The 14,479-nt window shown below is 40.5% G+C and overlaps 1 protein-coding gene across 1 annotated transcript in view; it reads right to left on the bottom strand.

The window, feature by feature from the left end:
* Positions 1 to 182: 182 nt before the first annotated feature.
* LOC103068932 (60S ribosomal protein L7-like) overlaps positions 183 to 14,479 on the bottom strand; it is a 15,878-nt gene continuing 1,581 nt past the window's right edge. Inside the window, exon 2 of the mRNA XM_007446400.1 lies at positions 183 to 753. Coding sequence (XP_007446462.1) covers positions 183 to 753 — 571 coding nt within the window. The remainder of the gene's footprint in view (positions 754 to 14,479) is intronic.

Raw genomic sequence — 14,479 nt, 5'->3', positions numbered from 1 at the left:
TTTTGGTTATCACAGCTGGGGGGGTACCTCTGGCATTTAGTGGTCCAGGGATGCTGCTAAACCTATATGCTTTTTGTTACACTATGTACACCATTTTATTTAATTAATTTATTTAATTTCAATTTGAAAGCAGTCACTGTTTATTAACTGACCAGATTACAAAAATAATCATGGTAGATACCTTAGTTCATCCTTCTAATAAGCCTGTTGATCTGGTCTTCCCTGTTGGGAGCATCTCCACCTTCTACAAAATGGGTGGTCTTTTCCTTCATTCCACCTCGTGGAGAAGACAATTTGAAGGGCCACCGGAAGTTGTTTGCTTCTTTGAAACGTTTTCCAACAGTACAGATCTCATGAATCAGATCCTCCATGCAGATAATACTGTATTTGCCAAGAGGTAGAGCAATCAACACATTATCTGTTAGGGCAATTCGCTTCTTGCTGAGTTTGCCATAATCACGCTTGTAGATCAGTTCCTTTACTGACTTCAGGTCTGGGTACTCCCACGCAACGTACGCTTCCGCAATTCTCAGCATGTTAACTGAAGCCTTGTTGAGCTTCACAAAGGTGCCACTGAAGATCTGATGGAGGTGAAGAAGCTGTAACACCTGTCGAACCCTTGGGCTCGCACCGCGGATACCTCTGATCCTGATGACAAATGCCAATTTGGGTTCAGTGGGTACAAAGAAGCTGCTGGCTTTTCTTGCCATCCTAGCCATTCGAATTTCAGTTCTTATGTACACCATTTTATACCTGGACTTCCTTATTTACTGTATCTTCAAGTTTGTTCCATATCAGGATGGACCACACTATGTTATTTATGTATGTTATAAATACATATCTTGTATGTTACAATTATGCAAGAAAACCCACTTATTGTCTTCTCTTTTAATGTATCGATCTCACTAATTGCTTTATATAATTAAACTTTTTTCCGTAAAGCACCACCTTTTCCTTGAAAATCCACTTCTCGAACACCGGATGCTACATTTGTTTGCCAGGTCACATCACACAATAAGAAATCTTGGAAGAACTACACTTAATTAGTTCTCTATTTTAAAAACGTGCACGCCTCCTTTCCTCCCTCACTGGGGTTGGTAACATATCTAGAAATGGCTGGATGGACCTGACGAGACCCCCAGGTAAACTGAGTGTCCTAGAGGGCACGTTGGCCTCCTCAAGTTACTGGTCACTGCTAATTAGTTTAGAGAGTATAAACCCTTCATATTCTCAAATTCCTTTTTCAAAGAAACAGGAGGCTTAAGTCACCACAGATGTGAATGATGTCATGAAGGGGGACTTCAGGAGGTGCAGTCGAAACCGTCTAAAGCTCGCAAGGCAACGCAAAGCCACTGGCGTGGCCCTCCGCTAATAGAATTTGGCCAGGACAAGAGCCATCCAGCTTGTTCCTCCAGGAGCTCAGTGCCTCTAATAGATTCTGAAAAAAACATGCCTTTTGTTGTTTCAGTTCGGGCTTAAGAAAAAAGAAAGTGAAAAATAAAGTTGGAAATACATCTTTTGTTGGAAATTTGACCATTATATTATCATAGGGTATTTTCCTTACTTCGATAAAAGCGGTGATTTCGTAAAACTTATTTTGTTAATTCCCTTCGTTGCTTTCCTGGTTACATATTCGCTATATACATTAATTCCACAAAAAATGTATGGAGGGTCTACTTTGTGCCTGGCACGCTTCCAGGACTGGTGATATAGGATGAAGAAGGCAAACAAACCAAAAATCAAGCATTACAAAGCACATTCCATGGAAAGGAAGACTACGAGCCCACCCACTCCAGAGACCACGGGTTCCTCCAGCGTTTTTCCTTCCATGCCTATTGCTAACATATAATATTTTACAGTGATGGGGATTTCTTGTATGGATATGTATATACTTATACAGACATACAGATATTCACAGTAACGTCTGTGAGGGGAATAAAAATCTCCCAAATAACTGATTTTAAAAATATTCCTGTTTATCTTTAATCTGCACACATTAAAATTGCTGACGCTCTGAACCATATTCTACATTGAAAAGAATTCTCTGCCTTTGATTGTGGGTCAATGTTGTCACGTTTATAGGAATAAAAATGACAGCGATTATAACCATCATCATAGAAGTGAAAATGCTCCATTACTGAGGTCTGGCCGCATGACAGATACACTATAAAGCATGTTTATAATGTACTGCATTTGGGCTGGCTCTGGAAATCACACAACAGCCCTGGGAGGCTGGGTGAGATCCAGCCCCAGGTGGAGATGAGCACAGGAGGGGGGGTGCCAGTGGGGGGGGGGCTCTGAGCAAGTACTTAGCAGCTCCCAGCACAGATCTGCTTGGCTTCTAAGTGCCACATTTCCCACTCTAATACCATCTAAGCAAGCAAACAAGCATCCACAAAACCTGTAAATCGACACGTAGAATACTAGGCTGTTGTTTGTCATTTTGATGGAGCAAGCACACTAGAGAAAAGCAGGATTTCTAAGTCTCTCGTTCTGTGCTGTCACTAGAGGGTGACTCTAGGTGAGTCGAGTCCCCTCGCCTGGATACGAAATGAGATGAATATTCAAAACATGGATCCCAAAGGGGTCCTATCCTATGAGGATTAAGCCAGACGGTGCATGTGAAAAAAAGGAAGAAAAAAAATCTGTAAATTGTAAAGTGCTTTCTAAATCTTAATTATCCTGTTGTGTTTTTTTTTTGGTGAGATTGTCTCATTTTTTATTGACATGCAATTCACCTAACATGAAATTAACTGTTTTAAAGTGTATAATTAAGAGGCATAGCTCACTCGTGATGTTGTGCAACCATCAAACTATACTATCTTCATGAACATAAATATATACATATGTCGCACGTGACAATGTTGGGCATCGTTCTTTGATCCTTTAGTAATTTAGTGCCCCTCAAGGACACTAGGCTCCTGCAAGAGTCTCCCAACCCCTAGGCCTCTAGCTCACACAGGGTTTCCTGCCTCTTCTCAATCCTGTCATTGAATTTCAAAGCCTTACAATTGCACCCAACAAATTGCTATGGGTATTTATTCATGGTCTTTGTGATATTTGCTGTTTTACAAAGCCAAGTGAATGTCTGGGTCTCTGATTGGCTACAAAGCCAAAAATAAATCCAGGTAACACGATAAAATTTTAATTATAACCATCCTTGGTTTTCAAGACACCCAAATACTGGGTAATTGTACACAAACTGAAAACAACACCCCTCCACTCCCAACCCTGTCTGGTTGCTGGAAAGTTCTAGAAATAAAGGTAGGGCTCAACAACATTTAAGACCTTTGTACAGAAATACAGAAGCCAGTTCAAAGCCTTTTCCATATCTGATAACTGGAGCTATCATTTCTTTTTAAATGCAAATAAGTTACTTCGGGTATTATTAGAAAAAAATTAAACAAGATTATTTGCAGTATAGTGAAGGAAAATTACTTGTAGCAGTGATGCATGTTTCCACAGGGATCAGTCCTGTTTTAATTTCTAGACTGGCAGTTCTATGGATTCACAAATAAAGAGAGGCCCTGGCAATTTCTATGAAGCCACAAACAAGCCCTATGTTTCTGTTTCTTCTGATGAAATGCTCTGGGTCAGGCAGTGTGTTTGTGATCACACCAAAGTAACAGCATCCAGTTCAAAGGGGAGGAAAAACAATCTTAACAATGTAAGAATTTCCAAAAGTCCAAACATCCCTGGCCACGGTTGCTCCCGCAAATGGAAATGGTGTCAGATCTGCATAATAATTGATCCTCCAGATTTCCATCCACAAAAGAAGGATGTGGTCAAATAGAACAAACAACACCAGGGACAACAGAGGAGCCTTCTTGCTAACTTTCCCCTCCCCTCCGCCCACTAAAGTTTAGCAACCGACATCAATTTCAGCATAATGCTCAAGATACAATCACGGTTGAGGTTTATGGCATGTTATGAAGAGCAGGGGGCAAGCACATCTGCGCTATTTTCCTCCTTGAGATGTGAGCTGCTGATAAATATTCACTGTAGAGGTTTTTCCATAATTCTTTGATTCTTCAAAAGCAAAGCCATTTTGGGAGTCTAAGTTTTTTGCTCCTGACCCCACAAACACGACGGGGAGGGGAAAAAAGAGTGAAAATGAGGGAGAGTAAGAGAAAAAAGGACAAAAATTTTTTATACAGATAAAAGAAATTAGGCGAGCCATAAAGTCTGGGCTTTGTTTTAACTGGGTTGTAAGGTCCTGCTGTGCTGCCCATAATCCAGCTGGGAGAGGGGCCCCTGCTGGGTGGCTAATTAAAACAATTATAAATACAAAGAAGGTATCAATGGCATTCCAAGACTCAAACAAAAGAGATAAAGCATTGAAGATTTAAATTGTCAATGGTCAATCTCTCTTCAGGGGATTCTGAAGAGGAGTCCATGTCCCCAAGACCCCCCAAGTCCTTTTTTATACTGACTTACGTCTGGTTACTTGGGACCCTTCCTTCTGTTGGGTTTACAGACATCAAAATATGTCAATGATGGAATTAAGGGAAAGTATAGGCACGAAAAGACTCCGATGTCTTAGCATGTCAGAACAGTGGATCTGAGTTTAAAAAATAAAATCCTACATGGGGGAAAAAGGCCCCTGCCCCTCCTTTGGAATAGCTATTTTCAAAAACAAGAAAACAGAAAAGATCTTGAGACTTTTTGCCCCAATTCAAAGTGACAAAATGAAAGTCAACGTGAAATGTGATTAGAGGGTTTTTTTTTTTAAAGTACTGTGGGCAATTTTAGGGATGCTGAAAATGTAGCAAGTGTGCTAGAATATGACTTCAATGTATTTTTAAAAAGTGAGTTGCAGAATTAAACGCACTCCCCAGCAAAAGTGAAAATCTTTCTTAATTTCTTAGACCAAACATTTTTTTTTTTCCTTTCTGGCTTTTACAGGTTGAACCCTAAAAGGAACACTCAGAAGTATAATAACCTAGAGTTGCATAAATTAGTTCTGATTATGGTAAAGATCCTAAAAAGGTGTGAAACTGAAAGCCACAGGCAAGAACTAATTTATGCAACTGTAGGAAAATGTCTGATAGTTACAAGGCAGGACAAAATAAGCGTCAGATGTAGATTCAAATGTGGGATGAGCAACGTTCCTGATTCCTTTAAGGAACAGGATCCAGATACTGCTCTGCAGGCGTCTGTAGTGCTGAGACAGTCCCTCACTGCACTTTCAGAACCTCTCGGGACTCAATCCCAGAGCAGAACAGGTCGCAAACGTTTTCAGGGGCGTCCCTCGGGGAGGGTGGTCTGTTTGCTCTCATGAATGGGGTCTGACCACTGAGAGCCTGCACTTGGGGGTCGGTCAGCGGGGCTTCAGGAGAAAGACCCCAAAGCTCCGATTCGCTAAGGCTCACCCTTAAAAGGAGCAATACCTCTTTCCACCCAGAAAGAAAGTAACGGTGTAGCTGGTGAAAGCCTGTTAAGGAGGAAGCAGTTAAGGTAGAGGCAGCAGATAAGGACCCAGTGGGGGTCAGAGCCCAGAGGCATCCTCTCTCACTCTCCCTTCCCAGCTCCTCCCCTACCATCCCTCTCCGCCTCCCCCTTCTCCGTCTGTCTTATTTTGCCTCCAGTGGCGAGGGGATTGAGTCTTTCTTTGGGGTTATCAATGCCCTCCCATCCTTTGACTTAGTGTTATTTCTTCCATCAATTAACCGGAAGATGTGTCTCTTTCCCAGTGTCAAAATAATATCAATGAAAAGGTCTGAGAGACTGAATGGAAACGTTGGCCCAAAGCATTTGCAGCACATGATGATGATTAGTAAAAAGAAAGATAGGATTTGACCAAAATGACTTTTTTTCTGGGATAGGAATGTTGCCTCAAAAAAAAAAATGTTGCCTCATAAAGCACCTTTGCTGCTTCAAGTATTTTGAAGTTATTATGTAACCAGGATATTAATACAAAGCACAGAAACTCCTCTAGTTATGTGTTCAACTCAGAGATTTTCCGGATTTGAACACAACTCCACGCGGAAGCAAAAGTGTGACAACTCTGCTCAACGCCAACAGAGGGCGATAGATACTGGGATCTGTCACTTGAGTTCTGGTCAAAATTTTTAGGCTAAGGCAATACTGAAACTCAGATGCACTCAGGGGGCAGAGGAAAACGGACAGGCAGATCTGCCAACAACATTTGTGGGTCATGGCCTGCACACCGTATTACAGGAGGCGTGCAAGTCATTAAACAAATCTCAAAACATTTAATCTTCCCACTTTGACACGTATACACTCATAATGACAAAAGCAAAACATATGTGTCAAGTTATTGTTTATATATGATTCAAAGTCTGCAAACAACCACAGAGGAATTTACTTATTACTGCACATGTCTGGGTGTTCTGTTGATGGGCCTGTGATATTCATATGAGTAACAAACATAATTCATAAGTTATTATTTATCCCATTTCTTTTTGTTGTTTCCATTTCAGTAGACTCATAAAATGTATAGTTACAGTCAGGTTTTTACATAATTTATATTCTATTGACCAAAGCCTAAAATATTTTTGTAAAGATTCAGATAATAAATGTTTTAGGTTTTGTGGTCTGCATATGGTCTCTCTCATATATTCTTCTTGGTTTGTTGTACAGACCTTTAAAAATATAAAAACCATTCTTAGTTCATGGGGTAAATATATAGCGCTTAGGCTGTTCGAAATAAAATCCTGTCATTTTTTGACCCCTGATTTTGTCAATAATCATCTAAAAAATGGAAAAAAAAAATCAAATACAATTATCAAAGTATAAAAAATGTGAATACTCATTAAAAAATTAGATGTTATAAATGCTTCACAGATGTTTTAAAATATTTTTCTACCAAAACATTCAAAATTACTTAAGATGGAAAGGTAAAATACAAATGATAATTGAGATCAAGCTTTACATAAAAATTATTTACACAAAGCTGAAGCTGAAATATATAGTTAAAAGAATTTGTTAAATCCCATTAAATATTCATTATAAAAATAAAACTACTTTCAATTTTAGCATTCAGTGTTCATCTAGCTGCCAATGTTGAGAATCTAAGCCTGTTACATCAGGACCAAGGTATAAGCAAATTGAAGTTATATGAATTAATATTACAAAATGTCCTCTGCTGCCATGTGTAACGGGTACAAATACTGTGCTCTTTGTAAGCACCTCTAGAATAATGAATTGGGACAATGAGAAACAAGAAAGGGGTTGCTCTGGTATTGCTATGGAGATCGGCTGTACAAGTATCTGATGCATTTATGGCATGGGAGAAGGCTTCGACAGTTAATTCAGTTGTCTTTTCTCTTTCCTAAGTGCTTCCCGTGCTCAAATCCTCCATGCACCGTGAAGCGGTGTTGTCTGATGTTGGCAGCAGTATGACAACAAACCTTCAAGGCATTCAGAGGCAAGTGCCTTTTGATTTGCAGAATGGGACCAGAGATGTGAAGTGTTTCCCGGGGTCTGAACGGTGTCACTCACAAGCGTGCCTGTTTAATGCCATGGGTTGCACAATGCCACCGCTGAGTACCAGATGTTGAGGGACAGACTTGCCCATGACTTTTAGCAAATATTTTTTTTGTGTGTTTTATATTCAGAGACACAAAAGTGAGGAGTCCAAGTCTAAAGGGAGACTGCAGACTAGATTAAACAAACAACGCCAAGTGGGAAGATGAAGGGCCGCTGACACTAAGGGGCAGAATCAGAGAGATGACAGGACATGGTAGAGATGCAGTGATCTGGGGAGCCCATGCCCTGTCTAGAGAGAACTGTCAACATTCTGCCCTTACCAATTACTGACATGGAGGAAAGTGGACCTGCTGTTGCTGGACTGTCTGATTTCTCAAGAGAATGCTAAATTCTGGGTTTTTATATGAAAAAAAAATTGAGATTACAAACAGTCCAAGTTAAAAAATAAAAGGCACATTTGGAGGGATTAAATCTTTAGGCTGGATTGATTACTAAAGCCACCATGATCAGCCTTCTGGCCTACCGCATTTTCCTATTCGTGCTTATTTTTGAAAGGTTTATGATCATTAATTCTTCATTTTTGATAAATACTAAAGCAATGACAGAGTCAAATGTGGGGAAGAAGAGGTATGTGATTAGGTTAGAAAAGAAAGTGAAGGTTCTATTTACACCTTCACATCACACCTTAACAAGGGTTACCTGTGTTCCATCACTTAGACTTTGCATAATATGGACTCAGCAACGTCCTGTTTACAAGTAGAGAAGCCTCCATACCTGGACATGTTACTTTGTTTCCGGTTCTGTCACTAAGTTCAGATAATTATTGAGAGATCTTCATTGTACTTCATTTTTAGTAATAGGAGAGTGAGTGGCAAAAAAAATGCGATAAGAGAGTAAAAGGATGAAGTTAGAGATTTGCAGGGAGTATTTCCAGATGTGAAGACTCAGGACGTGGCGTTACATCCCGTGGTTCTGGAAGGGCAAACAGAAGATATCTGGCCTAGGAGTTGGGGAGGGAGGATGCAAAGGGAAGGTACCAAGTTCTGTGTCAGGCATTTTGGAGCACAGGTGAGGTATCTACAGGGAGGTTAAGAGGTCAAACTGTCCCAAGTTCAAAACCCAGTTTCAATTGTTACAAGCTGGAAAAAGTTGCTTCTCCCTCTGAGCTTCTGTTTTATCATTTGTAAGAGGGTGATAATGATGACCTATCTCAAAGGGCTACTATGGGCAATAAATGAGCTAATCAAAGTCAAGGTCTAGTGCACATTCCTCAGTAAGTACTCAGTAAAGCTGGCCACTGTTAGCAGAATCATTGGGATTAGTGATGGGAACTTGGGAATCATCAGCAGAAAGGCAGGCAACTGAAGTCTGAAGAGAATGGGGCAGGAGGCATATGTATTGGGGAGCATAGGGATTTGGGGGAATATAGGAAGGAAGTGAAACCCTCAAAGGGATCAGAGGAGGAACAGTCAGGTAGCAGAAAGGCCAAGACAGGGTTTAGGGAAGGCCCCAGTGTGGAAATAAAATAGAGACTTTATTTTCTGAACAGTGTGAAGAGGGAAAGTGAGTTAGAATGGCATTTTATATAAACTTTAGGGTACTGGGGAGAGGGGAGATGTTTAAAGCACAGATTCCCAGAAAGCCTGACTCAGTGGTTCTGAGCTGGGGCCCAGGAATCTACAGGGATTCCAACTGCAGGTAGAAAAGCCACTCTTGGAAGAACACTGTGTTAAGACAGAATATGCAGCCAGGGAGAAGAGACAGAGTGGCCACCATTCTTTCAAGGTAGTTGGTTAAAGTACACGTGTTTCACCCTCCACTATCCACGCATTGAAGAAAGTAAAAAGTTTTCAAGAGAAAACAGGTTGCTTTCAACAGGTTGCTTGATAAGTAAAGGAAGGGATGGTGGCTAGTGGTGTTTATTTCTATATATATACAATGGCCAAGGGGACTTAAACATCTGTGACCCTAGGCTTGGATGGGGGAATTAAATTGGTTGATTTTCAAGTGTTAAACCAACCTTGCATTCCTGAAATAATCCAACTCAGTCATGATGGATAGTGGGAAAGAGACACATTGATCAGACCTCAATCTCAGGTTCCAGGTTCCCTTGGCTGTCTCAGGGTTCAGGCAGGCATGACCTTCTATCCCATCAACACAACAGCTCCCTGAGACTTGGAAATAAACACCAGGTCTTGTAGAGCTGTGATCTTCAAATTGTTTTTCTCTCATACTCTATAAAATAAATTCTTAAAAGTATGTACTCCCTTACATGTTTTAAAGTTTATATCTAAATCTTCCTATGTTTAAACAGCTTAAAAGAATTCTGGGACTATAATTATTTGTTACATAATTTCTTTAAATGTATTGAAAATAATCTAAATATCATGTATCCTTGACCTCCACTGTCACCCACTTAAATCATACATGAATAAGCTGTTCTTTAATAGTTGAAATTTTATGTCATTATTTAAGTTTTCTCCTTAAATTTGCACTTCAGTTCCATATCCTCATGGAATTTTATATTAATGTAATAAATATTTTTTGCTTAGAAGTCTTTTATTGATCACCTTGTCAAAATTCTCAGCAAGGAAATTTATACATAAGTTTAAAAAATTTAACTTCCTTTGGTCAGAACTGAGTCACTATTACAATTGTTAATTTTTGTGTAATTGATGAAAACAAGGTGACTATACTACAAAATCAGAGCAACAGAAGTTATATCATTGTTGAAGCTGGGTCATGGGTGCAGGGAGGATCATTATGATTCTCACTCCTCTGTATATGTTTGAAATTTTCCACAATAAAAAGTTAAAAAATATATTGAAGAAGTAAGTATGTTATAAGTTCTGGTTAAACATTCCTAAACAAAAAAATGTAAAATTTTATTGGCAGTAACAATTTAACAAGATGGATGTGACTTTTAACAAGATAGATGGTCCCTTTCTTTGGTGCAGATCAAGTAGCAACCACTATTACCAGGTTCTTGCGTATCTTTCCAGAGACACTGGATGCATATATGAAATAAATACTAACATATACTCTTTTTGATATATAAATGATAGCATATTGTGTGCACATTCTGCATCCTATTCTTTTTTGTCAATGCATCTTTGTGTATGACTATGTCATATAAATATATATGTATATATACAGACACTTGCTTTTTATTTTTAAAAATGTCTTCAGAGAATTCCATGAAATGGATGAACCATAAGTTATTTATCCAGACTCTTCCCTACTGGGTGGCATTTAAGTGGTTTCCAATTTTTTGCATTTATAATCGGTGCTGCAGTGAATAACCTTCACAAGTATTGCTTTGCTCATCTCTAATTTTATCTTAGAAAAAAATCACAAGTTTTTAAGACCAGTTTTAATAGAAAAATGCCTTTCAACAGCTTAAGAAATACTTTTCATAGATTTAAAAACTGACCAAATGTGATTCTTTTGGCTCACTTTCAGGTGGGGCACTTGTCCCCTTCCTGCTTTTCTAATACAAAAGAGCCAACTTGGTGACCTAATACAAATCTCACCTCTTGTTTTTTATTTTCCAAATATTTAAGCACAGCTGATTGCCCTTTTTTTTTTTTTTTTTCTGAAATGCCAGAGAAAGGAGAGCTAGCATTTATTGAGAATTTATGATGTGCATGTACCATACTAGGAGATATTATCTCATGGAGCCCTCACAACAACCCAATGACATGGACATTGTTTAAAAATAAGAAAACTAGGGCTTCCCTGGTGGCACAGTGGTTGAGAGTCTGCCTGCTGATGCAGGGGACACAGGTTCGTGCCCTGGTCCAGGAAGATCCCACATGCCGCAGAGCGGCTAGGCCCGTGAGCCATGGCCGCTGAGCCTGCGTGTCCGGAGCCTGTGCTCCGCAATGGGAGAGGCCACAACATGAGAGGCCCCTGTACTGCAAAAAAAAAAAAAAAAAAAAAAAAGGAAACTAAAACTCTGAGAGGTTAAGTCGCTAGCTCAAGGTCACACAGCTGGTAAGTGGTAGAGGTAAAGATTCATCCCAGGTCTGTTCGATTTCAGGAATTCACTCACTGCCTCAGGAACCTACAAAATATATCCCTGCTATCCAAGCCAACACTGCCTGTACACTTTTAAAACTACTTTTAGGTTTATGGAAATATTTCAAAGATAGTACAGTTCTAGATATGCTTTATCTAGCTTCTCCTAGTTAACAAACTAAGAAATTAACATTGGTACAACACTATTAATTAAACTAGACATTTTGTTTGCATTTAACCAATTTTCCCCACTCATGTTCTTTTTCACTGCTTTGGGATCCAATCCAGAATACCACTTTGCTTTTAGGATTTTTCTGTTACTTTTAGTTCTTTCTTTCCTGTATTTATCAGCTCCCCCACCACTTCCTGAAAGCAGAAATATTACTGAACACGTGAGTCCATCCTAGTGTCCTAGGAACAGTGCTGGACCCACGACCATGGAGTCAATGGTGACGTGACATGATTTATCTGGCTTGGCCTGATTTATTAAAGTTCTGGCTGTAGAAGAAAACAGGTTTCCAGGGCTCTGGAATATCAGGTGTGCTAATGAACGCCCCGTAAAGCAGGAGGGACACATCAGCACTTCGTCACCTTGTCTGCCAGGCGCCGGAGGAAGTGGGAGATTTGCTCATGACACCAGGTCATTTCCTCCCTCCCTGGCCTGACCTCCCAGCTCCTCCAGCAACAGCCAGTGGAAGCCACGGCCAAGTCACTTAGTGACATCTTAAGGTGAGGCAAAGAACTGACAGGGCACGCTGGTCCCACACATGGAGGGGACCTTCCAAATCCAGAGTTCCCCTCGGATGGGTTGCCACATGAAAATATGAGTCTAGACACTGAATGGACATCAGAACATACTTAATAAAAAGAATATTTTGCTATGCAATTTTACCTGATCTCCATGATTATCTAGTATTTACTATCCATAGTAAGGTTTTTAAAATGCGTGAGATTCATTCAACAAATATTTACTTAATACCAACTATGTTCTAGGCACTATTTTAGGTATAAGCAATAAATGCTAGAGTCCTAACCTCTGCCCTAAAAGAGCTTATATGGATATAGAAAGCAGATCAACAATCAATCAACATAGTATATAAGGCAAGTGAACTGTTAGCCATTTGTGCTAAGTGTTACATTCATTTAGTATGTATCTGAGCACCTGTGTGTGCCAGGCACTGTTCTAAATCTTGGAGGGGTGACAAGGAACAAAACTAAGGTGCTGAGGTCCCTTAGCTTTGAGATAAGACAGATTCTACTAAAAGAGGAGGCGATTTTAAATAGAAGGGTCAGGGAAGCCCTCTCCAAGAGAGTACCCTTTCATCTGAGATCTAAAAGATAAAAAAGATCAAGAAGCAGGTGGAAAGAGCATTCCAAGCAAATGGGACAGCATGTGCAAAGGTCCTGAGGTGGAAAAGAGACTGGCAGGTTTGAAGAACTGAGAGAGAACACAGTGGAGTGTGTGCAGTGAGCAAGGGGAGAAAGCAGCCACGGTATGGAGGGAATTTCAGTCCATGGGAACGTGAAAGCCACTGGGCTAATCTGTCTGTTGCCATTTTGACATTTCCCAGAATCCCCTTCCCCATGGGTTCCAGGTTCTGCCAGTCTTCGTTGCTGTGTGTGGGCTTTCTCTAGTTGCGGCGAGCAGGGGCTATTCTTTGTTGCAGCGTGTGGGTTTCTCATTGCAGTGGCTTCTCTTGTTGCAGAGCACAGGCTCCAGGTGCGTGGGCTTCAGTAGTTGTGGCAGCGGGTTCAGTAGTTGTGGCTTGTGGGCTCTAGAGCGCAGGCTCAGTAGTTGTGGCGCATGGGCTTAGTTGCTCCGTGGCATGGGGGATGCCCCTGGACCAGGGCTCGAATCCATGGTCCCTACACTGGCAGGCGGATTCTTAACCAATGTGCCACCAGGGAAGCCCTCTATGCCTGTTTTTGTGCTACAACAGCAGAGCTGAGTGGCCTGCAAAACCTAAAACATTTTCTTTCTGGTCCTTTACAAAAGAAGTTTGCCAACCCTGTGCTAAGACATGGCAGGCCTTGAGCAAGGCTTTAATTCCCCCTGTGTCTGAAGACAGAGTGATTTCAGTTATTCTGACCTAATCTTGACACCCAGAAAAGGTTTTATGCAAGGAAATGACGGTGTCTAGCTAATGTTTGAAGATTCTATTTTTGCTACTGTTTGGAGGATGGCTTGGAGGAAGGCAAGACTGGAAGTAGGGGGATCCATAAAGAGGCAGTTACCCGGGTGAAATACGATGATGACTTGTACCAGGGGGATGGTGGTGGGGATGGAGAGAGGAGGGAAGATGCAAGATAGATACAGTCTAGAGACAGCCAGTGGCAACGGATACACTAGTGTGCAGATCACGATTAAATACTATTCTCCAATAAAAAGAACCAGAGCTCCTTTGAGAAACAGTTAATCTCAGAGCTGGGGCAGGTAATACACAAGATGCACCTGGAACATCTTGTGATACCAGAAAGTAAGGAAGTGCTTTAAAAACTATGGGGCCATGTTGAAAGGACACAGGAGCCAACTTGAAGGACCTTCGAATGGCCAAATCTAGAGTGATTTGAACTAAATAAGCAATGAGAATAATAAATAAGTCAATAAACAAACGGGGGGAAAGGACAGAGCCTTCTTACAGAAATTCCAATTAACAAATGTGAAAGGAGTGATAGAATTTGAAAATTACCACTTAGCAAACACCACAGGGATAATTGTTACAGCCAAGAACGGTGGATGGATGCTAAAGTTAGTGAGCAAAAGAATGATGAGAAATGGAATATTTGCATAGTCTCAAAGAATCTCCCCCCCAGGGTTCTTATTAAGGACAAAGGGAAGAACAGGATCTTCAGAATGAAGAAACCCTATGGACACCACCTTCACCAAGTGACCGTGGTTAACATCATCAGTAATGAGACATATTGACTTCAGGTTAAGTCCTGATGTGATGCACTGAAAAAAGCCACGGGTGGCATTCCAGAAAAAAAAAAAAGTTGCATAACTGCA

Source organism: Lipotes vexillifer, unplaced genomic scaffold, assembly GCF_000442215.2.
Source record: "Lipotes vexillifer unplaced genomic scaffold, Lipotes_vexillifer_v1.1 scaffold251, whole genome shotgun sequence".
Classification (NCBI taxonomy): Eukaryota; Metazoa; Chordata; class Mammalia; order Artiodactyla; family Lipotidae; genus Lipotes; species Lipotes vexillifer.
The sequence above is the reverse complement of the archived record's forward strand: the minus strand, read 5'-3'. Positions and strand labels throughout refer to the sequence as shown.